This window comes from Astatotilapia calliptera, chromosome 20 (assembly GCF_964374335.1).
Source record: "Astatotilapia calliptera chromosome 20, fAstCal68.1, whole genome shotgun sequence".
In the NCBI taxonomy this organism is placed as follows: Eukaryota; Metazoa; Chordata; class Actinopteri; order Cichliformes; family Cichlidae; genus Astatotilapia; species Astatotilapia calliptera.
This window is the reverse complement of record NC_137441.1, coordinates 21,584,123-21,610,192: the sequence shown is the minus strand read 5'-3', so window position 1 is coordinate 21,610,192 and position 26,070 is coordinate 21,584,123. Positions and strand designations below refer to the sequence as shown.

At 44.3% G+C, this 26,070-nt stretch overlaps 2 protein-coding genes across 3 annotated transcripts; both read left to right on the top strand.

Moving 5' to 3' along the window:
- The first annotated feature begins 8 nt into the window (after positions 1-8).
- On the top strand, positions 9-21,341 carry tnnc2.1 (troponin C2, fast skeletal type, tandem duplicate 1). Of its 2 annotated transcripts, none has more exons than XM_080295702.1 (6): positions 9-120; positions 15,955-16,009; positions 16,195-16,338; positions 16,567-16,681; positions 17,290-17,426; positions 20,888-21,341. In XM_080295702.1, exons 2-6 carry the CDS (start codon positions 16,000-16,002, stop codon positions 20,917-20,919), a joined length of 438 nt encoding a protein of 145 aa, XP_080151828.1. In that variant the 5' UTR covers positions 9-120; positions 15,955-15,999; the 3' UTR covers positions 20,920-21,341. The 2 variants fall into 2 exon arrangements, with proteins under 2 accessions (XP_080151828.1, XP_026011053.1); XM_026155268.2 differs by lacking the exon at positions 9-120 and adding an exon at positions 13,532-13,777.
- A 497-nt stretch (positions 21,342-21,838) lies between these two features.
- On the top strand, positions 21,839-25,940 carry tnnc2.2 (troponin C2, fast skeletal type, tandem duplicate 2). Its single transcript, XM_026155269.2, has 6 exons — positions 21,839-22,842; positions 23,669-23,720; positions 24,169-24,312; positions 24,592-24,706; positions 24,848-24,984; positions 25,362-25,940. The coding sequence occupies exons 1-6, from the start codon at positions 22,840-22,842 to the stop codon at positions 25,391-25,393; spliced, it is 483 nt and encodes a 160-aa protein (XP_026011054.1). The 5' UTR covers positions 21,839-22,839; the 3' UTR covers positions 25,394-25,940.
- Positions 25,941-26,070: the final 130 nt, after the last annotated feature.

Below are 26,070 nucleotides of genomic sequence, written 5' to 3'. Positions count from 1 at the left end.
ATCATAACATGGAGAACAGTAGGAGGGTGATAAAGTGTTATCTACAGGAGAAGGATTAAGAAGAAAAGGTGCACAGTGTGATCAGCGCAGCTGGATTTTTTTTTCCCTGACTGTATTCAGGCAGGTTTTTATCCAGCAGCTTGCACCTTTGACATGCACGTGCACAGCATTGTTTGAAGTGAATGGCAATTTTAGCATGCTAATATACTCAAAATCCTTTTTCTATGATTTTTAAATGCCATAATCAGTCAGACTGGAGAAATCTCCAGATAAACGCTGACTAGATCTTCATTTAACCTTTTTTTCATTATAAGTGTGAATGTCAACTTCCAGCAATAAATCACCAGTAATTAAATCATCCACAGTCAAGATCAGTTTCTGAACAAGATAAAAGATTATGTGCCAAATCATAGTAAGGGAGGGTGGAAATTAATAGCACAGAAAGTGTCAGGAACATACAGCTCATGAAGGTTGTTTGCCACTAATTTTATCTTTAGGTTTGATACTGACACATCAAACCTGTGTGTTTGAAGAAGTAAAAAAATGAGTCTTTGTTTTTTTTAATTTTTTTTATGTTGTGTAAACACATGATTGAGGCAGCCAGGATAATGCTGCCTCCACACCACAGTGGTGAAGCTGTGGAGACAGTGGCACACTTTTCATAAACCCGTCGCTGAATATCAGCCGCCCAGGTTCTCCTCGAGATTAGTGTCACTATCCCTACACTCAGCTGCATGTGGAATCATCTTTCTGCATGCAATGTAGCTGTAATTCAAATAAATCCATGGAACTGAACAAACTGTAGAGATGTAGAGCTTCATATTTGCTGTAAAAACTGTGAAATCGGAGATAAATGGACTCTTTTCTTTGTATTCCAATAGGTTTTCTATGCATTCAGCATATCTATTATAGCGTTACAGAGAACTGAGCTAGTCCGCGATTAAGGTTTCTAGAAGATATGACTCTTCTTCTTTAGACAAATGACTCTTCAGCTTTGGGACGGAGGCCACTGTGGAGGATGGATGCTTTTTGTTTTGTTTTTATATATAGAAAAGGGGAATATGCAAGTATACCTCCAAATAAAATAGGATACATTTTTAAATGACACAAGCAGCGGCTTCAACCTGTGTAACTTGTGTGTTGATGTGCTTTTTTTTTTTTTTTTTTTTATAAGAATGTCTCAGCGTTAGTTGTGTGTCCCACATCATTTCATACAAACACTTCCTTTGCCCAGCATTTAGTTTGTTGGATGCAGTCACCCTACGAGCAGACTCAAACTAGCATTAATTTGCTATTATCAATAGTCTGAATGAATCTTTTGAGGTAAGATGTTTAACTTGAAACAGTGAAGTAGTAACTGCACATATATGCAAATAAAAAAAATCTTAACATAGGCTAATTCATTGCTGAAGTCTTAAATTGAGCATTTTCTTTGTTGCCTTTCAAGTGTTTTGAATCGTATTGATCATGACGAGTACCTGGAGTTTAAATTCATGAGAAAAGTGTTTAGTGATGGTAGATCAACAGCGCTGAAAGGCTAAAAGTAGACTTGAGTTTAATGAATTTACACATTGGTCATATTTTTAGACTCCTCAATTTTTCATTTTTTCATTTTTTTGGTGAACCTTTTAGAAATTATTATTACTTTGTATCAAATGAATAAATACTTTATCTCCAGATAAGAAATGTTGATCAGCAACTAGCGCTGCTCTTGTTTCCACACTAATCACATGGTTCTCTCCGTTCTTTCAGGCATAAATAGATTGCATGTGAAAAAAGTGACAGCGCCTTACTGACTCATCTGTTTCCAACAGCTGACTTAATTGTCTGAAGTGGAACGGAAACATGTGGATGTGCTTTTATATTGCACTGTATCTATCAGACAAGTAAGATGTTTGTCTGCCTGTGTGTTTGTGTGTAGACAGGTAGCCTAGTAAAGAACAAGGGAGCAGAGAAAAACTAAAAACACAAAAAGTAAGTACAAAACAAAAGCGATAAAAGTGTTCGTGTGATTATTCAGAAATAAAAGAAATGACCGTCATTCCCTCTTAGGCTGGAACTCCATGGAAGATCTTGCCTCACAGAGTTAGGATGATTAGGGGAAATGTGATCGATTAGCTCAAAAGTATACTGCAGAAACTTGTTTATGATCTGAAGACAGTACAAACCACAGTCACCAAAAACGCCATTTGTAACACACTATGCTGTAATGGACTGAAATCTTGCAGCATCTGTTCAAGAAACCAAAGCTAGAGGCCCGTTTGAAGTTTCCCATTGAATATCTAAAGGATTCAGAGCAAGCTGGGAGAAAGTGCTGTGGTCAAATTAAACCAAAACTGAGCTCTTTGGTATCCACTTCAGTCCACTGAGGAGTCCTGAAAGTGACCCAAAGAACACCGTCCCCAGAGTCAAGCACAGAGGTGGAAACATGCTTTGGGGCTGTTTGGCACAAGATGGCTTTGACTACACTGAGGCAGGCAAAATACTGCAGAGGCAACAAATGAGTGGCTAAAGAAGAAACACATGAGTGGCCTAGCTAGTCCATCCATCCATCATCTTCATCCGCTTTATCCGAGGCCGGGTCACGGGGGCAGCAGCCTAAGCAGAGAGGCCCAGACCTCCCTCTCCCCAGCCACCTCCTCCAGCTTAGCCGGGGGAACACCAAGGCGTTCCCAGGCCAGCTGAGAGATATAATCTCTCCAGCGTGTCCTGGGTCTGCCCCGGGGCCTCCTCCCGGTGGGACATGCCCGGAACACCTCACCCAGGAGGCGCCCAGGAGGCATCCTTGTCAGATGCCCAAACCACCTCAGCTGGCTCCTTTTGATGTGGAGCAGCAGCGGCTCTACTCTGAGCCCCTCCCAGATGGCCGAACTTCTCACCCTATCTCTAAGGGAGAGGCCAGCCACCCTTCGGAGGAATCTCATTTCTGCCGCTTGTATCCACGATCTCATTCTTTCGGTCACTACCCACAGCTCGTGACCATAGGTGAGGGTAGGGACGTAGATCGACCGGTAAATTGAGAGCTTCGCTTTTACACTCAGCTCCCTCTTCACCACGACGGACCAGTGCAGCGTCCGCATTACTGCAGCTGCAGCCCCAATCCGTCTGTCGAACTCCGGCTCCCTTCTCCCATCACTCGCGAACAAGACCCCAAGATACTTGAACTCCTCCGCTTGGGGCAGGAACTCATCCCCGACCCGGAGTGGGCACTCCACCCTTTTCCGGCTGAGAACCATGGTCTCAGATTTGGAGGTGCTGATCCTCATTCCCGCTGCTTCACACTCGGCTGTGAACCGTTCCAGTGCGAGCTGGAGGCGCTCACCCGATGAAGCCAACAGAACGACATCATCCGCAAAAAGCAGAGATGAGATTCTGAGACCACCAAAGTGAAAGCCCTCCGCCACTTGGCTGCGCCTAGAAATCCTGTCCATAAAAATTATGAACAGAACCGGAGACAAAGGGCAGCCCTGGCGGAGCCCATCACCCACCGGGAATGAGTCCAACTTATTGCCGGCAATGCGAACCAAGCTCTTGCAACGGTTGTATAGGGATTGAATGGCCCGTAGCAATGGGCCAGACACCCCATACTCCCGCAACACCTCCCACAGGACACCCCGAGGGACACGGTCGAATGCCTTCTCCAAGTCCATAAAACACATGTAGATTGGTTGGGCAAACTCCCATGCACCCTCAAGTATCCTGGAGAGGATAAGGAGCTTGTCCAGTGTTCCGCGACCAGGACGAAAACCGCATTGTTCCTCCTGTATGTTCCTCAACTAGCGGACGAACTCTCCTTTCCAGCACCCTGGCATAGACTTTCCCAGGGAGGCTGAGGAGTGTGATCCCCTTGTAGTTGGAACACACCCTCCGGTCTCCCTTCTTAAAAATGGGGACCACCACCCCGGTCTGCCAGTCCAAGGGTACTGCCCCTGATCTCCACGCAACATTGTAGAGGCGTGTCAACCAGGACAGCCCTACAACATCCAGAGCCTTCAGGAACTCGGGACGGACCTCATCAACACCAGGGGCTCTGTCACCAAGGAGTTGTTTAACTGCCTCAGTGACCTCGCCCCCGGAAATTGGCGGGTCATTCCCATCATGCCCAGACTCTGCTTCCTCCTCGGAAGACGTGTCAGTGGGATTAAGGAGGTCCTCGAAGTATTCCTTCCACCGTCTGACAATTTTCTCAGTCAACGTCAGCCAGCACTATACACAATGCAGGTAAAGCACCGCTTTCCCCTCCTGAGACGCCTGACGGTTTGCCAGAATCTCTTTGAGGCAGTCCGAAAGTCTTTTTCCATGGCCTCTCCGAACTCCTCCCACACCGGGCTTCAGCCACTGCCTGAGCCACATTCCGCTTGGCCTGTCGATACCTGTCGGCTGCCTCCGGAGTCCCACAGGCTAACCAAGCCCGATAGGACTCCTTCTTCAGCCTGGTGGCTCCCTTCACCTCTGGTGTCCACCATTTGGTTCGGAGATTACCACCACGGCAGGCACCAACCACCTTGCGGCCGCAGCTCAAAGCAGCAGCTTCGGCAATGGAGACGCTGAACATGGTCCATTCGGACTCAATGCCCCCAGTCTCCCTCGGAATGCTGTTGAAGCTCTGCCGGAGGTGTGCGTTGAATCCAACTCACCACCAGGTGGTGATCAGTTGACAGCTCAGCCCCTCTGTTTACCCGAGTGTCCAGAACATATGGCCGCAGGTCTGGTGATACGATTACAAAATCGATCATCGACCTGCGGCCTACAGCGTACTGGTGCCACGTGCACTTATGGACACTCTTATGTTCGAACAAGGTGCTTGTTATGGCCAAACTGTGATTTGCACAGAAGTCCACTAACAAAACACCGCTCGGGTTCAGATCAAGGTTCAAGGTTCAAGGTTCTTTATTATTTGTCACATGCATAGTTATACAAGTATAACACACAGTGAAATGTAGCCTGACACGCTCCTCGACATGTGCAAAAATTGGGGGGGGGGGGGGGGGGGGGGGGGGTGTAGAGGAAGAACATATATATATATATATATATATATATCTCTAGCTGTGAGAGCAGTCCCTTCTTTCGAATGTTGGAACACTGAGCTACTAGTTGTTTCGCCGTCATTGTGGATGTTGGGTATCGAAGAATCCATAGGTCCCTCATCCTATTCATGTAGCCCCTTCCGCCGGGGTTACTTGCGTAGTAGCATTCCAACAACGCCCTGTTTTCGTCCCTTGCCCACCGATGCCTTCTTGTTCCAGTAGCCCACTTTTCGTCAGGGTGCCCTGGTTCCTCAACACCTGACGCGGACCTTGTTGATCCGGGCGACGTCCGAGCCGGCATGCCTTCATATTTATCTGTCTCGCTCATGTCTGCGGTAGGCTTGCTTAGCATAGGGGGTCTAGCCTTAGGACCCTTACTGGATACAGACGCCCCAGGCAGGAATCGAACTTGCGATCCTCTGTTCCAAAGGCGTGTAGTTTAACCACTACGCTATCCAGCTGCTCAGGCGCTAAGCGGAAGGAAGGGGGCCGGGGACTGGTGAGTGTCAGCACCACAGTCCAGGATGAGACAAGGAACATCCAAGAATACATTGGGAAGATGGCCCCAACTGACCGAGTGCTCAGTGAATACCTCAGGCAGCAGAAACCCAAGAAAGAGGAGGGAGACGAGGAACCATCATGGAAGGACAGGCCCCTGCACGGTATGTACCACCGGCAGATAGAGGAGGTGGCTGATATCCAGAAATCCTACCAGTGGCTGGACAAAGCTGGACTGAAAGACAGCACAGAGGCACTAATCATGGCAGCACAAGAACAAGCTCTGAGTACAAGATCCATAGAGGCTGGGGTCTATCACACCAGGCAAGACCCCAGGTGCAGGCTGTGTAAAGATGCCCCAGAAACAATCCAGCACATAACAGCAGGGTGCAAGATGCTAGCAGGCAAGGCATACATGGAACGCCATAACCAAGTGGCCGGCATAGTGTACAGGAACATCTGTGCGGAGTATAACCTGGAAGTCCCGAGGTCAAAATGGGAGATGCCCCCAAGGGTGGTGGAGAATGACCGAGCTAAGATCCTGTGGGACTTCCAGATACAGACGGACAAAATGGTGGTGGCTAACCAACCGGACATAGTGGTGGTAGACAAACAGAAGAAGACGGCCGTAGTGATCGATGTAGCGGTTCCGAATGACAGCAATATCAGGAAGAAGGAACACGAGAAGCTGGAGAAATACCAAGGGCTCAGAGAAGAGCTCGAGAGGATGTGGAGGGTGAAGGTAACGGTGGTCCCCGTGGTAATCGGAGCACTAGGTGCGGTGACTCCCAAGCTAGGCGAGTGGCTCCAGCAGATCCCGGGAATAACATCGGAGATCTCTGTCCAGAAGAGCGCAGTCCTGGGAACAGCTAAGATACTGCGCAGGACCCTCAAGCTCCCAGGCCTCTGGTAGAGGACCCGAGCTTGAAGGATAAACCGCCCGCAGGGGCGTGCTGGGTGTTTTTATATATATACACACACACACACACACACACACACACACACACACACACACACACACTGGGTGAATGTGCAGTAGTAGCAGCAAGCAGGTGAATTCTGTACATTAATATGAATAGATATCTGACTATTTTACAGGATAGACAATATAAACATATTTAAAATTAAAGGAATTGAAATGTACATTGTGCCTTGGTTTAGTGTCTGGAAGAGAGTCCTGTCTCAATCAATTATAGATGATGTGAGCGGGCGGGTGTGTGTGTTTAGGGCACGGATGGCTTGGGGATAGAAGCTCCTCTTGAGTCTCTCTGTCCTTGCCCGGAAGATGCGGAACCTTCTACCAGATTGCAGAAGTTGGAACAGTTTGTTGCCAGGATGGGACGGGTCCTTCAGTATCTGCGCTGCTCTAGTCCGGCATCTCCTGGTGTAGGTGTCCTGAAGCGGGGGGAGAGCAATCCTGCAGCAGCGTTCTGCTGTATGGATCACTCTCTGGAGAGCTTTTTGGTCCTTCACACAGCTGTTCCCTAACCATGATGTCATGTTCTGTGTGAGGATGCTCTCCACAGCGCCTGTATAGAAAATCCTGAGGATCTTTGGAGAGACCCTGAACTTCCTCAGTTGTCGTAGGTGGTACAGGCGCTGCCTAGCCTTTTTGGTCTGGACCTGAATGTGGGCAACCCATGTCAGGTCTGAGGAGATGTGGACACCAAGATACTTGAAGGACTGCACCCTCTCCACTGGAGCTCCATTGATGATAATGGGCTTGTAGTCTCTGTGCTGACCCCTTCTGAAGTCCACCACCAGCTCCTTGGTCTTGCTAACGTTCAGCTGGAGGTGGTTGTCCTGGCACCACGATGCCAGATTCTTCACTTCATCCATGTAGGCCGCCTCATCGTTGTTGGAGATGGCACCCAACACCACTGTGTCGTCAGCAAACTTCACAATGGTGTTGGAGCCATGGGTGGCCACACAGTCTGAAGTGTAGAGGGAGTAGAGCAGTGGCGAGAGGACACATCCCTGAGGTGCTCCTGTGTTGATGGTGATGCTGTTGGAGAAGCACCTGCCCACCCTCACCACCTGAGTTCTGCCAGTGAGGAAGTCCAACACCCATGCACACAGACGGCTGTTAAGTCCCAGATCCCTCAGCTTTGTGAACAGTCTGCAGGGCACTATTGTGTTAAACGCTGAACTGTAATCAACAAACAGCATTCGCACATAGTTACCCTGTTTCTTGTCCACGTGGCTGAGAGTGGTGTGTAGGATGTGGGCGATGGCATCCTCTGTGGATCTGTTGGATCTGTAGGCGAACTGCAGCGGATCTGTGGTGTCTGGGATGGAGGAGGAGATGATGTTCTTCAGCAGCCTCTCAAACACCTTCATTACTACCGAGGTCAGTGCAACTGGCCGGTAATCGTTCAGGGATGAGGGTTTGCTGTTCTTGGGCACAGGGATGATGGTGGATCTTTTGAAGCATGTGGGGACCACAGACTTCGCCAGGGACTCGTTGAAGATGTAAGTGAACACACCTGCTAGCTGGTCAGCACAGCAGCGCAGCAGACGGCCGGTGATGCTGTCTGGCCCCGCCGCTTTCCTTGTGTTCACTCTCCTCAGTGCCGCTCGGACGTCATGCTCCGTGATGCTGGTCACCGGTCTCTCGCTGGTGACGTCACTGTCCTCGGTAGTCAGGCGGTAGATAGCATTAGCCGCCTGGCTAACCTCGAAACGGGCGTAGAACCGATTCAGCTCGTTGGTGAATGCAGAGTCGGCGTTGATCGGCGCAGTGTCCCTGGCTTTGTAGTCCGTAATGGTGCGTAGTCCGTGCCACATACTCCGTGTGTCGCCCTGGTGGAAGCGGGACTCCACACGTTCCCGGTACCTGCGTTTGGCATCTCTCACCGCGCACCGCACGCCGTATGAAGCCGCTTTGTAGGCGCTCATATCGCCAGTGGCGAGACCCGCGTTGTAGGAGGCGGTCCTGGCGTTTACTGCAGTGCGGATCGATCTGTCCATCCACGGTTTCTGGTTTGGGAATGTGGTGACTCTCGCAGTGGGGATAATCTCCTCCGCTAGCATATTGACGAAGCATACTGCTACTTCCGTAAACTCGTTGATGTCGACTGCGCATGCTCTGAACATGTCCCAGTCTACGACGTTGAGTGCGTCCTGTAGCGTAGCTTCTGATTGGGCAGTCCACCGTTTTACTTCCTTCGTGGTCACGTCTTCCCTCCGTATGCTTTGTTTATACTGGGGAATGAGGAAGATGGCATTGTGGTCAGACTTCCCAAAAGCCGGGTGTGAGACAGCTTTGTAGCCCTGCTTGTATGGCGTGTAGCAGTGATCCAAAATCCGATCCCCTCTCGTTGGACACGAGACATGCTGGTAAAAGTTTGGCATGACTTGTCTGAGGTTCGCTTTGTTAAAGTCTCCTGCTACAATGAGGGCTGCGCTCGGGTCCTTGTTTTGAAGCGAGCTCAGCACATCATGTAATTCGGACAAAGCCATACCTGTGTCCGCTTGGGGTGGGATGTAGATCAGGGAGGCCGTTCCTCCCAATCACGCCCCTCCAGGTCTTGCTGTCGTTACCCACGTGAGCATTGAAGTCTCCCAGCAGGACAACAGAGTCTCCAGGTGGAGCACCTTCCAGCCCCCCCCCCCCCCCCCCCCCCCACTCTAAGAAGGCTGGGTACTCTGAACTGCCACTCGGCGCATAAGCGTAGATGACAGTCAGGACCCTAAGGCGGGGGGAACAAACCCTCTCATTCACCGGGAAAAACCCCAACGTACCGGCAGCAAGCCGAGGGGATATTAGAATACCCACCCCAGCCCGCCGCTGGGGATCGGATATCGGAGAAAAATAAAAAATGTAATCCGATCCATTAAATATCACGAAAGCACCTCACAAAACTTGCAACACGCCGTAACTCACCTCAGAACGTTAGCACGTCGGAGCAGTATGCATCACGTGATAGAGCGGCTGTGGCATGCGGGACCTGTCCGTGGTCTGGATAGCATTTGGAGCTTCGCTAGCAACCCGGCATTTCATCTCCGACAAAGTTATCCCGAGAGAAGTAAAGCAAGTGTGTAAGTCCATCTCTGAATGTTTGTAAAGCATTCCTGCGTTAAGCTTAACAAGCGACTGCCTCTCCTGCTGCTACTTCAATCATGAAACTGCTTAACGATCAGCTGATCGGCTTTTCTGTCGCGAGTCTCTAGTTTGCTTTTGGCCCACTTTGCACCAGAAAGAGGAAACCAGCGGCTGAACAACAGCAGCACGTTTAAGCTTGATCAGCTATTGTTAGAATTTATTTAATATTACTTTCTACTCCAGGATCTTTTTCTACGTAGCTGATGCTGGTAACTGTGCAGGGGCAGATCTAGCAAAGTTAACCAGGGGGGCCGATAGGACATTAACAGGGAAAAGGGGGCACAAAGACATACTTTTCTTTCTTATTCTCATTTAAATGTCTAGCTTTTAATAAATAATTATCTGACACCCAAAGTTTTAATTTGATGTAAAATGAATAGAAGTCAATTAATGTATATAGTAACTATTAAGTCTAAGATATATATACCCTAGTAAGCTATAGTACTTTTTCCTTTGGGAAGGTACCATCTGTGCAGTCTGCAATTTTGTTGAAGAAAGATGTTGAATCTATTTAATATTTCTTGAAAAATAATTGATTTCTGTGCATTTTTTTTTCACACTGCATCAAATTAAGGTTGATTACGTCGATTAAGCATCATGAGGTGGAGCGTGAGGGGTGGTTCCCTATTTTTTATTTATTTATTTTTGTTGTTGCTGGGAGTTGGAACCCTATTAGTTAGGTTGCTTAATATTTATGCTAAGTACTCTTTAAAATACCAGAATAGGGAGGATGGTGTAGGTTTAAGTTTATTAGATTGATCAGTATTGCTGAACTATGAAATATTTTTTTTGCATACAGGTATAACAGAATAGCTTTAGTGTAGTTGTTGTTTTAAACTTGAGTATGAACTTATACAAAATGCAGCAAGATATTTAAAAAACAGTTTTGTTGATTAAAAAACACTATATCGGATTCATATCGGTATCGGCAGATATCCAAATTTATGATATCGGTATCGGTATCGGACATAAAAAAGTGGTATCGTGCCATCTCTAATTGATATATGCATTTTATTTATTTATTTATTTATTTTTTCTGCTCATTCTGTTGGTTTTTGTTTTTTGCCCTTCTCCCCCGTCCCTTTTCTCAGCTGTTTCTCTTTCCCTCTTTCTTTCTCCCCTTCTTTCCCCAGTCAAGTCTGTCCCGTATTCAGTAAGTGAAAATAAAATAAACAATAAAAGGTGAATCAAATGGACCATTACGGCAAGGCTGGGATGGTCAATTTGGTAAAGTAAATCCGTTGGGCATCTTTCTTTGCCTTTAGACAACAATTCTGATGGCAAAAGAGCCAAACGGGACAGGCAAAAAAAAAAGGAAAAAAAAAAAAAAAAGAAAAAAAATAATATTTAACTATTAATCACAGTTTTGCTAAATAAAAGGATCTGGCTTGCATCAGTCACATGATCACATTTCACCAATGATCGCCCTTGACGGCAGAACGCGCTGGTTACGAGCTGGGAACGAGCTCACAAAGAGCACGCGCATTTTTAGCGGTCCGGAGCTGTAGGAGAAACACAAGTTAACTCAGAGACACAGACTGATGCGACACAACCAGTAAGTAGGTGTACTATGGGCAGAAATCCGTGCCATCAGAAACTGAATTTGAATAAGTTCAATTTGAATTTGAATGGCTCAGATTGAATCTGAAGAAAAGAGAAAAAAAGAAAAAAAAAAAGAAAACAGAATACCCACCCCAGCCCGCCGCCTCTTACCAGGGGCAACTCCAGACTGAGACGGAGTCCAGCCCCTCTCCAGGAGACTGGTCCCAGAGCCCAAGCCATGCGTAGAGGTGAGCCCGACTATATCTAGCCGGTACCTCTCAACCTCACGCACTAACTCAGGCTCCTTCCCCACCAGAGAGGTGACATTCCATATCCCTATTGCCAGTCTTGGCAGCCAGGGATCAGTCCGCCAGGGCCTCCGCTCCTGGCCGCCACCCGGCACACAATGCACCCGACCCCTATGGCGCCTCCTGTGGGTGGTGGGCCTGTGGGAGGATGGGCCCATGTCTCCTCTTCGGGCTGTGCCCGGCCGGGCCCCATGGACTAAGGCCCAGCCACCAGACGCTCCCTCCCAGGTCCTGGCTCCAGGGCGGGGCCCCAGTCACCCTATCCCGGGCAGGGTAAACTGTTCCCTCGATGTTCTCTTCATAAGGGTCTTCTGAATCGCTCTTTGTCTGGTCCCTCACCCAGCACCAATTTGCCATGGGAGACCCTACCAGGGGGCTAAAGCCCCCAGACAACATAGCCCCTGGGATCCCTGGAACACACAAACCGCTCCACCACGATAAGGTAGCGATTCACGGAGAGGGCCTAGTTAGTTAATAGAGCTGAAGCTTCAAGTTATCAAGTAGCAGCCAAGAAACCAAAAGGTGAGTTTAGAGAGTTTCTGTAAAAACAGAGTGAGTCATAAACCCTCCTGAGATGTGTGCAGACCTGGTGACCAAGTACAAGAAACATCTGACAGCTGTGCTTGCCAAAAAAGGCATTCTCCACTCATACTAAAATACAGGGTGGGCCATTTATATGGATACACCGTAATAACATGGGAATGGTTGGTGATATTAAAGTCCAGTTTGTGGCACATTAGTATATGTGAGGGGGCAAACTCCTCAAGATGCGTGGTGACCATGGTGGCGATTTAGAAGTCGGCCATCTTGGATACAACTTTTGTTTTTTCAATAGGAAGAGGGCCATGTGACACATCAAACTTATTGGTAATGTCACAAGAAAAACAAAGGTGTGCTTGGTTTCAACGTAACTTTATTCTTTCATAAGTTATTTACACGTTTCTCTGTGTTCACAGCCATTGACATGTCGAAGAGGTTAACACGTGAGGAGCGGATCGAAATCGTGTTGATATCTGGTGAATGCAGTAACCGGGTCATTGCAGCAGATTTCAATGACAATCCAACACAATGGGCAGCACATTGAACACATTTTATAAGTGGTCAGAAACTTGTAGATAACTCATGAAATAGGCCCTCTTCCTATTGAAAAAACAAAAGTTGTATCCAAGATGGCCGACTTCTAAATGGCCACCATGGTCACCGCCCATCTTGAGGAGTTTGCCCCCTCACATATACTAATGTGCCACAAACAGGACTTTAATATCACCAACCATTCCCATGTTATTACGGTGTATCCATATAAATGGCCCACCCTGTACTTATTTCACTCATTGACAAGCAAATCAATTTATGACTTATGTCAACGCTTCAGTGTGTTTTTTTGGCAGATATTCTGCCTCTCAACTACCATAAATACTTGAAACTATTCATTTCTTACAAGCGAGCAAACTTAAAAGAATTGTTTCCTTCACTGTGTGTAGATGTACTGTCAAGTAGCCTCTGTTGCTAATTTCTGGTTATTAGTGTCAGTGGGATTCTGAATGAGTTTCTGTGGAAATTTCACTTTGACTTTGGCTCGATCAAGCCTTTTACTGACATGGTAATTAGAGGTTTGCTTTTCTGTTGAGGTAATGAGAAACCACTAGCTAAAATTGTTAAGACGGGGAACAGTTGTGTGAGGTGACAGGTCTTTCTGCACAGCTCTTATGTTTCAGATGTCATAGGTGCAAGGGCAAGTCAGCAGCCCTGAGGACAGGGAGGAGGGCAGATAGATGGGTTAACGGACACTGCGGAAGGGACAGAGAATCTATGCATGCAGGGAGGTGTTAATCCGTGAGTGCATGTATGTGTGTGTGATGTGCGCGAGCGTGCACGCGCTCTGGTCCATGTGAAATCAAGTGTCGTTCTGCACTGAGATGCCCAGTTGATCCTCTGCCAAAATAACCTTCAGCTGCCTGATGCCTGCACAGTGTTTTCTTTTTTTTCAATAAATGTCAGTGAGCTTGTCTGTTATCTAAATATGGGGGATTGGACACTGTGCCACACAAGGGGATGTCCATCAGGAGATTGTAAGGGCGCACAAACTAAAACCAAATTTGATTGGCCGGCTCTTGTCCGAGGAGGGGGTCTCTGGCCCAATCCTGATCATTTTTAGTAAAATGCTGGTGGGATGAGAGGGTACTTATGGAGTAGAGTAAAGTCACAGAGTTACCTGAACTGCATAGAAAGGAGACCTTCTTTCCCAGCTGTCTGTTGTTTGTACTGGTGTGTGTTGTTCTCCACAGTCCGCCACCATGGTAAGAAACCAAAAACGGAGGAGGGGGTAAAGGACGAGAAGGAGGATTTAGGTTTATGATGCATCCTGAGGATTTGATTTGGTTTTCAAGGGATGAGAAGAAAAGGCAGATGACGCAGGATGGAGATAAATACCTGAAGCAAACTGGCTGTGCTCATCCAGCAAGTCCTCATCTGCATCATAACTGGATTTTATAAATCATCCTGGAATTCCTTAAATATTTGGAAATGTCATGCGGGGCACACACCTGATAGACAACACACACACAAATCTAGTTTGTCTGACTAGTAACTTGTTGCTGTGAACTGCTGTAACTCCTCGTTGCTGTTTGCTTACAGGCTCACACTGCTTTTGTGTTCCATCACTTTGTAACTAAACCCGCTACGATTGATATTTAGATTGGAGGGAGTGGTACTAAAGATAGATGTACACAGCTGAGTAAAGTGAGAAGACAAGCTGCCTTTTCTTAGTGTCCTAATTTAGGAAATTCACCTTGAGAAAATCCCTGTCAAATCCTCTCCCAAGTCTCACCTTAAAAATAGCTTTAAAGGAAAGGGGGTGGGTTTCCTTCCATATGTCGCAACATTATCAACATTTTGTCAAGGAAAACAGGAAAAATTCGTTTTAGTTTTATTTTCTTATCTTTGCTATGCTAAGCTCTGCAAGATTCTGTTTACTAAACTGCTTAGGATCACAATTATGTTAAAATATTAATTGAAATCTAAAAAAAATCCACATTTACAAAACTTTAAAAAAGCCAAATCTGGCTCAAATTATTCCTCTTAGAAATGCTGTATAATCCACACCAGTGTTATGATCTCTTTAGAGTAAAATTCTGAATACAAATTGAGAAATTTAAAGGTGGATGGTTTAACAAAGTCTGAGTGTGCATAAAAACTAAACTATTTTCTTCCTCTTGGGAAATGTTGGTCAGATGCTTTTAAATTTGTTCAGCTTTGTTTTTATTCACTGTTTTGTTTCCACTTGGCATTTGGTTAGTTTTGATAATAGCTTGGTTCATGATTTTAAAATACATCCATTCACAGTATTAACACTGTAGAATAGTTACACTGTAGTGAGCATCACTGTGAGCTATAACTGTCTTGTTTTCACACGTCACATGGATTTGAAAGATGTTAAAATGTTTTTTTGCCCAACAAATGTACAAATAAACAAGCAAACAACAAAAAAGAAAAAATGAAAAAAAAATATTATTAATTGGACGATAATGGTAGTGCAGTGGTAAGACCAGAATTATTCAGTTGCCCACATATCTCCTAAAACAGCAGGCAACAGCTTGTTGTGTTAGTAAATGCCTACAATCATTGCCGGTCGCTAACTGATGCCTAAAATTTTCAAGTTTAACTTTGCATTCTCCAGAAATGGGGAAATAGGAAGTCATTTTTCTTGCTTTTAATAAGCCATTTGCAGTTACAACTACTGACTGCCCCGAAAACTGAAAAAAGTTATTAATCTGCTCTGTGAATGCAGCTGAAGGCCAATTATCCAATTACCGCAAATTGTACTCCAGCTAATTGTTTAACTATATGCATTTCTCTTTGATTTCACAACTCTGGACATCATTCTGCTCTTTATTTTGTTATTATGTATTACTAAATGCCATTGAATTTCTTGGAAGGACTGATTTCCATTCATTTCAATGAGCAGCGCGATGAGCAGAGATACAGACTAACTGTGATTCAGTGTTCAGTCAAATAAAAATGAAAACTTAAAGTAGCAAAATGCTTAAAGACCAAAACTTGATGATGCCTTTAAAAGTCATCATACAGCTCTAGTCTTATGTTCTAAATAATATTACAGAACATTAATCTATAGAACATGAACTGTAGCAAATGACATGGGAGAGAGGGGGGAGGGTTAAATACACTTCAGAAGGGAGAAGTAGTTTATTTCTTAAGAAACCTTTTGTGATGCTAATGTGTTGGTCCTAGACATGTGAACAAAAGAGAACACTATATAGCTTTTCACCACTGTGATGTTATTACAGGACATAATGGCGGTCTCCCACTGTGACAAGTGAAGGGAAAAAGCTCATTTATCCCCTTCCCAATAGCCACTCCTTACAGCTTGTTCTAGTTATGATTTGATATCACTTATAGCATCCACTTGCCTGACTACAGATGCATTTCCACCTTTTTTTCATTTTTCTTTTTAAAGCCCACTGATGCCCAAAGTGACGCCCGGTCCTTCCTGACTGAGGAGATGATTGCAGGTCTGTATTTTTTTTTCTACATGAAGAAATGAGTGATAACCTTAAGTTGAGTTCCAGCAGTGATTTTCAAGTAGACTTTTTACAGTCTGTATTGTGGATGAAAATTAATGATTTCAGCTTTGCTTAGGCAGTAAAGCAACCCAAAAAAAAAAGCCTAAATTTGAACTTTTCCTTCTCTAACCCAGAGTTCAAGGCTGCCTTCGACATGTTTGACACAGATGGAGGCGGTGACATCAGCACCAAAGAGTTGGGCACTGTAATGAGGATGTTGGGCCAGAACCCATCAAGGGAGGAGCTGGATGCCATCATAGAGGAGGTCGATGAGGATGGTGAGATCATGGTTGGATGAAAATGTCTAAAAGTCTATGTCCAGCTGTTGTCACGAGATTCCTTGTGATGAGTGAACTGAGCATTATGTGCATCCCTTCATCAAAAATTTAAGACCAGTTGGTGAACTGGAGATAATCACTTGATAAGTAAACAAGACATTTCAAACTGATTCCTACCCGGTAAATGTAAAACAGTAATCTTCCCATATTCATCTTTTCTGTCTTCAGGCAGCGGTACCATCGACTTCGAGGAGTTCTTGGTCATGATGGTCCAACAGTTAAAGGAGGACCAGGCAGGAAAGAGCGAAGAAGAGCTTTCAGAATGCTTCCGTATTTTTGACAAGTACGACACTAAACGTCATCACAAAACTTAATACAGTTAATAAAGTTTTCAAACATTTATGTGAAAAGCAATTTAGAATTGATAAAATAACTAGTGTGTCAAATAACTAGAGAGACAGATGAGAATTATGAGCACCTGTTGCTCACTTTTGTGTTCAAAGATTTATCAGAATCAGAATCAGAATACTTTATTGATCCCTGGGGGAAATTATTTTTTGTTACAGTGCTCCATTTTAAACCATTTAGTCTTTCTCATGGGATTTGTATCAACTTACACATCTTTATATTTGAAAATAACAAGTTATTGCAGTAATGAAATACCTTATGTCATACTTTAGATATCAGAGCCTTTAATGTTGTGACTGACTATAGTCCCATAGCCTGTTTACCTGACTTTTTAGCCCTTAAACAACATTTACATTAAAATAAAAACTCAAAAGTATTGTCAGATGTAAAAAAGCTCAAAGACATAATTGTTTGAACACAGATACAAGAATAAGAGAAAAGGACAGACTTTAGCTTTTGCGTCGATGTAAATTGGCAGGAAGAAAGGAGATTGAGTTTGAACTTGATATAAATATATATATATATATATATTTAAATCTACAGGAATGGAGATGGTTTTGTTGATCGTGAGGAATTTGGGGAAATTCTTCATATGACTGGAGAACCAGTGACAGAGGAAGATATCGATGAGATGTTTGGGGAATCTGACACAAACAAAGATGGAAAGATTGATTTTGATGGTAAGATTAAGCCTCTATTTACAGGTACAGTCAGTCAGTATTACAGTTATATAAAAGAAAAAAGAATATTGTTCTCATAAAAATACATTGATTAATGTGTAATTATATTTTCCAACAAACTGAGCTCATAAAAGAGTTTATTCGCTAAGAGTCCGAGTCCAACAATGACTCGGACCACTTCAAACAAAGTTTGACTAACGCCAACTAACAGCATCAAAAACAGCAGCGCAGCAACAGTTCAGGATATCGCCAACAAAAGTGAGCCAGGACAAAAGTGAGCTTCACTGACTCCCCGACTTGTATCAGACTCCCGTCAGATCAAATAGATGTGGACACATTTTGGCAGCTGAGGTAAACAGCAGGCTGACAGACTACTCACACTACAAATAACGGCAGCCAGAGTTGTTTGTCCTACAGTGGATACTGTAACTGAGTAGTTGGCTCTTGGCTCTTTCAAAGGAAGAGTACCCAGCCACTGGTACAGATATGTAGACGACACCTGGGTCAAAATCAAGACACAAGAAGTGGAATCCTTCACTGCGCACATTAACGCTGTGGATAAAAACATCAAGTTCACCAGGGAAGACACAAAGGACAACTGTTTGCCTTTCCTGGACTGCGCTGTGCACATCGAAGAGAATGGCAACCTCAACATCGAAGTTTACCGGAAGCCCACACACACGGACCAGTACCTCCTCTTTGACTCCCATCACCCTTTGGAACACAAACTTGGAGTAATTAGGACCCTACACCACCGGGCAGAACATGTTCCCTCTAAGCCTGAAGGAAAAAAGAAGGAACACACACATGTAAAGGAAGCACTCAAAAGGTGCGGCTATCCTAAATGGGCGTTCTTAAAGTCAGCAAAGAGGCACAGAAAAGAAGATCAGACACCAGCGAGGGAGGATAAGAAGGACAGGAAGGACAGACGCAACAACATTGTCATCCCCTATGTAGCCGGTGTATCAGAAAAACTCAGGAGAGTTTTCTCCAAGCATGACATCGCGGTGCATTTCAGACCCAGCAACACGCTCAGACAAAAACTGGTTCACCCGAAAGACAAAACGCCAAAACACAGACTTAACAATGTGGTGTATGCTGTACAGTGCAGCGAGGAATGCCCAGACCTCTACAATGGAGAGACCAAACAGCCACTTCACAAGCACATGGCACAACACAGAAGAGCCACCTCCACAGGACAAGACTCAGCAGTCCATCTGCATCTTAAGGATAAAGGACCCTCTTTCGAGGATGCCAATGTTCACATTTTGGACAGAGAGGACAGATGGTTTGAAAGAGGAGTGAAAGAAGCCATCTATGTCCACTGTGAGCGACCATCTTTGAACAGAGGCGGGGGTTTACGACACCAACTCTCTGCCATCTATAATCCAGTTTTGAGATCCCTTCCCAGACGCCTTAAAGCCCACTCACATCCTGGGCCATCTGACCTCAGGAATTCGCATGATAAGGTGGGGCCAGGTTTCACAATGAGCTCACTCGAAACCCTGGCTGATTGGGACCCACACCCAGTTTCACACCTTGGCTCAGGCGATTAGAGGATCATCAGGGGGTCCTTTTGTCCCTCTGTGGGGGGATACTCCCACTAGGTTTATATCTGGGACTCTCCACCATTTGACCTTAGAACTGAAGAAGCTTCTCGGATGAGAGGTGAAACGTCTTCAAGCAACTTAAAGAAGTCCAGACGCTTTTCTTTGCAAGCTCCTTTGACTAAAGAGAGGATACAATACAGTACAATACCTGTCGTCCCAGTATTACGTTGCAGTTTGAACACTCAAGAGAATCCTTGTAACATAATATTAGAAACATCAGGTTCCACATAGTTCAAGTATGGTTCCCACACCTTAAAGAATTTATCTGTTTTTGAGTGCAGTACACATGTAAGATATTCCAGTTGCACTAGATCCAACACTACTCTTTGCCAACCTTTAATAGTTGGTACTTTTTCATAAATCCATTGGAGTAGTATATTCTTCCGTGCCGCATAGGTGAGAACACAGTACAATCTCCTATTATTCTTGGATATTAATCGCCGGCTGGGGAGGCCCAGTATGAGAGACAGAGGGTCCATCTCCAATTCACAACTGAAAATCTTCTCCATTTCAGATAACATATCACCTAGACTCACTGTGTCAGCACTGCCATCAAAACAGCTATGCCTCTGAGTTCAAGCCTTAACAAAACCACTAAGTTTTAGCTAAATTCATCACCCACACAGTAGTCATGAACAAGGGCTTGCAACCTCTACAATCAAAATTGCTTAGAAAACAAAAAAAAATCTAAATCTGCACCAGTCTGCATTAGATTATGATTGCTGTTTGGCAATTTAACGGCATTTCCTTGTGCGTTTTTAATAATGCTGTCTTTTTAAAAAATATAATAAGAAGAAATGTATTTATTTCAGTTTGGGAGATTTTTTTTGTTACAGCAATTGATACAATTATAAAAATAACAACAAGAAGAATTTAATATGCAATACATTTATAAATATAAAATAATACATTATCTGGGAGATTTAGATTTAGATCTATCACTGAGGGGGTCTCAAGACATGCTTGTTATGTGTATACATCCATGCTAACCATGGCTAGTTAATAAAATAAGATGATAAAGCAACAGAATCAGAATACTTCATTAATGCCAGAGGAAATGATGTAATGTAACAGGTGACAGATGAAGGCTACGATGCACATGTTAATGAATAAAATATGAAACTTTTTCTTAATTCAGTGTATTAGCTACATGCTTATATATATATATATATATATATATATATATATATATATATATATATATATATATATATGAGAAAAATGAAATTGCATAAATAAATTAGCATACCTAGCATAGAAACACACTCTGACCCCCGATAGTAATCGGGGGTCAGAGTGCAGGGTCAACCAAACATTTAAAATTCTAATTCATTCTTGTCTTATACCTTGCTGTGTCATCGAGATCCTTATTTGTATCATTTTAATTTTAAACATTTCGTTTAAAATATATATTTTAAATATTGGGGTGGCTGTAGCTCAGGAGGTAGACCATCTACTAATCAGAAGATTGGTGGTTTGATCCCTGGCTGCTCCAGTCTGCATGCCAAATGTCCTTGGACAAGATACTAACCCCAGCTTGCTCTCCAACACATCTATTAGAGTGAGAATGTGTGTGAACGTTAGGTAGAACGTACATAAGCATAGAAAGAAATGTTCTTATACAAATGGGGGAATGAGGCATGCTGTATGTTGTGTAAAGGGCTTTGAGTGCTCTCAGAGAGTAGAAAAGCACCTTATAAGGATCAGTCCCTTTACGTATGGATAGGGTTTCTAGCTCCCCAGACAATAAATATAAAAATCTCATTTCTCATGTACAGGGTTTATCTACACTGTGTGATGGGTTTGACAGGCCGGCCGATTGACTCATTTGGCCTCTGATTCTGTCTCTAGAATTTCTGAAGATGATGGAGAACGTCCAGTAAAGACACCAGCTCTACATTCCTTGGTGATCCGTCCTCAGCGAGAAACTGAAGCACGTGTGTGATGGAAATCTGCTCAGAGCAAGCTCTAAATTCTAGGAGCCCGTCCACAAATATGTATAGGATAACTTTCTGAGATTTCAAAATGGATTCAAGACAAACACTGCAACCCACCACGTTTCCCCTTCTCACATGAAACCTGGGAACTTGTTGAGGATGTCTATAAATATCCATCCAAACCTTTTAAGACGAAGGCTCTCTTCCCCGGGTGCCTCCTTATGCCCACTACCCAGCTGTCCCCTTTGGCAGCTGCTGTTGCTCCAGAAATGCTACACCGCCATGCTGGCCCCGCCCTCCACTATCGCACGTCGCATATCTTCTCAACCCTAATCTTTACTTTCTAAATAAACCAACTTCTTCTCCCACTTTTTGGTCATCCTTGTAAATAATTCTGCTGTGCATGTCCAACATGTCTTATATTGTTCGATTTTTGTCTCTTGTGGCCTTTCTGGGACTTTCACATTACCTTTATCTGAATGGCCACATGATTCTCAGACACATGAACCTAGTTAGAGAGATCATTCAGATGACACACCATGCACTCTACAGCCTCCCTAGATTTGACTAAATCTTACTTCTCCAGTCCCAGATTCAAACTAGCCCCCATGCAAACTATAGTTGTATAGATGGTAACTAATATGCTCCTTGTCTTTTTAAACAAAAAAGAAGTCTCATATTTGACAAAATATCTGTTTCAAATAAACCTCTTCCGATTTAGTCTTCTCCTAAGCATGTAGCCTGTTCATGAAGTAGTCTTCCAGCACAGAAGTCAATAACCCTCAGATTATAGCCCCAAGCATGAGATGCAAACCCAAGAATCAAAGGCTTGAGCTGGACATTCACAGAGCGGATGAGTTAAATCTCCCCCTGCAACGTGCAGCTCTCCCTCTGGAGTATATAGTCTGCAAGCCCCCACCATCACCCCCTCTCAAAAGCACCTCCCACCTCCTTCTCTTCAGGTCTGCTCCTCTTCTCAGTATCCTGTCCTCCCTTCTAGTCTCTTACCTTGGGTCCCTCCCTTGGGAACTGCACACCATATAAGGAGCAGCTGGTTGTGTTTAGAAAGTTAAGTAGCAGCATGGTCTGAAATCTGCCGGCTATTCAGGGCACCTCTAAGGAGAGGTTAGAGGTCTGGTCTCACAGCATTTTCCTCTTGGTTTAGAGTTTCCCATCCAGATTGAATCTCCATCACCACAAAACCCAAAGCTTACTCACTAATCTTTGGCTCCCCCTTGTTGTTTTCTGTTTTGTATTTACAAGGCAAAATAGAAATCAACAGTACACTGACATGCATGCACTGATGTGAGCCAAATTTGTGTTTGTATTTTATTATTTCGAAGGGAGGGTGGGCATCTTGTTTTAGGATCTCACTACTGAGAGTTGCAACGGGGCCTTTTCTAAGAAGTATGATGCTTTTTGATTTATTTTATAGAAAAATTCTGCATTTTCAGTTTTCTTTCTCTCTGGTTTTCCAGAGTGAATTCTCTTAAAGTAAGCTGGGTTCCTTCTCATATCCAACATCTGAGGACAATCTCAGTGTGATGCTTTCATGCATTTCCCCCACAAACTTTGAAAATGTATCCTTTACTTCTTTAGCATACTTAAAACCACAACTTCAATAAAGTGGAGCGTTCACCTCGAAAGTGTGATTGGCTTGCCCTGGCCCCAGAACCCTAAAAGTTCAGGATACTAAATCTGGAGGCCTGTGAGAGGCAGGGGGCGGGACCTCCTTGTCCCGTTTAAAGTGTCTCTGAACCATCACTTGATGTCTAGTCTCTCTGTTGGGGTGCACACGGATTGACCACTCCTTTGGGCTTTTCTTTTATCCTTGGATATTTGGGGGGGAAAAGCTAATCCACAAACATGGTAAGACCAATCAGTTGTGCAAATGACCAGTTCAGCTATCGGCTGATTTCATTAGAGAGTGAGCAATAAAGGAATAAAGGCATGTGAATGTGTAAAAATCATTAGCTGAGTTTCTGAGAAGCATATTTCTTTCTGTTGGTGTTGTTCAGATATGTATATGTTGCTTTCCCCTAAAATAGTTGTTTTTTCTTTTTAGTAATTCAGCATTTTTTTCCACTTAGTTTTTTTTTTTTGTTCTCTGCTGGTTTTGAGTTAAATTGATATAAAATATGCTCAAACTCATATTTTAGCCAGTTATCTTTTGCAAATAGACTACTTTAAATCCTTGTGGGAAGTTAACAATGGGTGTTGATGGGCAGGATGGGTGTCAGCTGGGAAGGTGCTGATTCTGCTTAGGCAACAAATTCCTCGGGATTGGATGTCTGCAGGCCTTATACAGCGAAGCTAATGTGTTGAGCCTGAAATAGCCAGACTAATTTTCATCAAGCTCAAGAATCCTTTCGAGATGCACCCATCGTGTGACTTGTGATAGCATGTTTCAGTATCATTATTACAACCATTAATCACTCTGTAAATATTACAGTCACAAGTTTAAAATATCAATCCTGAATCTCTGAACTGTACCATCTCCACTGTGGAGATGATCCGTGTAGTTTAGGGGTGGGGGGTGGGGGGGTAGGTTGTTTAAAACGAATAGAAAATATGATAAAGAATTATTTTGCCACCGTGCTTGGCTAAGACAAGCAAGTTTAACTGGAACAATCAACTAAGCCTAAATGAAACATGTAATGAGTGAAGTGATGCACTGGACACTGCTTTCTTCCAGACTGACGCGCAACAAGAGGCCCGCTCCTACCTGAGCGAGGACATGTTGGCTGGTGAGTACAGTACTAGTTGCTTAGCCTAAATAACGCCATTACAGTAAGCTATGAAATGAAACACGCGTGATACATGTTTTGAATTATACCACCCTTAAATGCAATCACACAATAAGCCAATCAGTTCTACTTCAGATCATTTTTTTTCTACCAGCAAGAGCTCGTACAGCCTAAAGAGAATGCAGATCCACGGCGTGAAGCCAGATGGAGCAAACTGGTATGAAAGAAAAACCAAGAATAGCACAATGAGAATTATTCACAAAGAAGCGGACCTCGCAGTTTTTCAGTCGTTAAAAGCAAACTGGGGTGCTATTTTAAAGGATAATGGTGTCCTATCGCAACGATTAATGCTCGGTGAAAAAGAACAATAAAGCAGAAAAGTACCAAACTGAGAAATGAGACCAGCTTGGAACAAACACACGCCTTCATTCAATTCTCGTTTCTCCAGAGTTCAAGGCCGCCTTTGACTTGTTCGACACCGATGGTGGCGGTGATATCAGCACCAAGGAGTTGGGTACCGTGATGAGGATGCTGGGCCAGAACCCGACAAGAGAGGAGCTGGATGAGATCATCGAGGAGGTCGATGAGGACGGTGAGAAACGGGAAATGTAGTTTATGCCTGATGGCGACACAGCAGAACAGCTGTGTGTCTTAAGTGTTTTTACACACAGGGACACTTTATGGTAATTCAGTAATTAGAGGTGGTGGTATTTCTAAACACCCCGTCAACATGACATTTTTACTGCACTAACAAATTCTGGGTTGTTCCATTGAACTCCCGGTGTTTCCATGCGTAAAACGGTCAACAAAGTTATCACGACAATGGGTTGATCTGATGCGTATCAATCACGTGGCTCCACTAAACCCTCAGGTAGCGGCACCATCGACTTCGAGGAGTTCTTGGTCATGATGGTGAGACTGATGAAGGAGGACCAGGCCGGAAAGAGCGAGGAAGAGTTGGCAGACTGCTTCCGTGTGTTTGACAAGTAAGCTCGCGCTCACACTGTTTACACTAATCGTTTGTGTGCGCGCGCGCGTGTGTTTTGTTTTGGGTTTTTTTTTTGTTGCTACATCACCTTTACTCGATCTTTACATTCACGTACATTTTGTTGTTGTCGCGTGCGCAGGAACGGCGACGGTTACATCGACAGAGAAGAGTTTGCCCTTATCATCCGCAGCACCGGCGAGGCCATCTCAGAGGAGGAGATCGATGAGCTGCTGAAGGAAGGAGACAAGAACAGCGACGGCATGCTGGACTTTGACGGTATGTGTCAAATGAAAATGATGAAGCTGTCAGCTCACTTATTATTGAACCTTGAGGAGTCTCTATGAAGGAGGTAGAGAGTGCATGAGGGGGGAAATCCTGTTTATTAAGAGGCTGCAGCTTTGCTAGAGTACCAATAAGCTGTAGCAGTCTTGTTCTATGGCATATCAGGTTTTACAGTCAGACTTTAGGGACCATATTGTTGCCTGCTAGGCTGTGTTGTACAGTTCCTACACTCCTGTAATCATCTTAAAATCAAATCACACCCCGGCTTCCTGCTTGAGCTGAACTACTACCTGTTCCTTTACAGTTTATTCAAGTAAATAAAGAAATGGATGTAAAATGTAATGCTGTCCAATTTCTCTTTTCTTTATCAGAATTCCTCAAGATGATGGAGAATGTGCAGTAGAACAAGAAAGACTCATGGACATTCCTCCACCCTTCTGTGAACCCCCATTCTGACCCACTCCCTCCTTCTCCCTCTTGTCCACCTGGTTCACTGCCTTTCTTCTCCATCCTTATAGAAGTCCTCAACAGACAGCTAGAGCACCCAGTGGGGGGTCGCTGGCTGGGCAACATCTTTTTCCTGGCTCGCTTGTAAATGCAGACATCCCCTAGATGCCATGCTGACACCCAGCCCTGTAACAGGACAGCAAGGCTGCAACAGGGGGTTTTTTTTCACTGCACACAGCTTTTGCAGTATGCATGGCATGTCGTGTCATCAGTGACCCCCTCCCCCTCTCTGCTGGTAAAGCTCTGATCTAGATGTATTCTAGATAGACGGGCAGCTTGTTACCTGCTGCTTAGACCAATTAATTCAATCACTTCACTGTATAAAGAAGTAATTTGCTTGAAATAAATGAACTAACACATGCTCACTTGTAGTTGGTCTGTCATATTTATGGTCTGTGTAATAATTTTGTTTTGAGGAATATTAATAAAATCTGTTTCTTTTCCTCTTTTTGTCCGTTTTGTTCCAACCACAGCCAGTTTTGCTTTTAAAATAACCAAAAGCCTCGACTGAGGTCAGAATGATTTGGACATTACGGACAGTCGGAAAACCTCAGTTCATCACGCATGTGGACA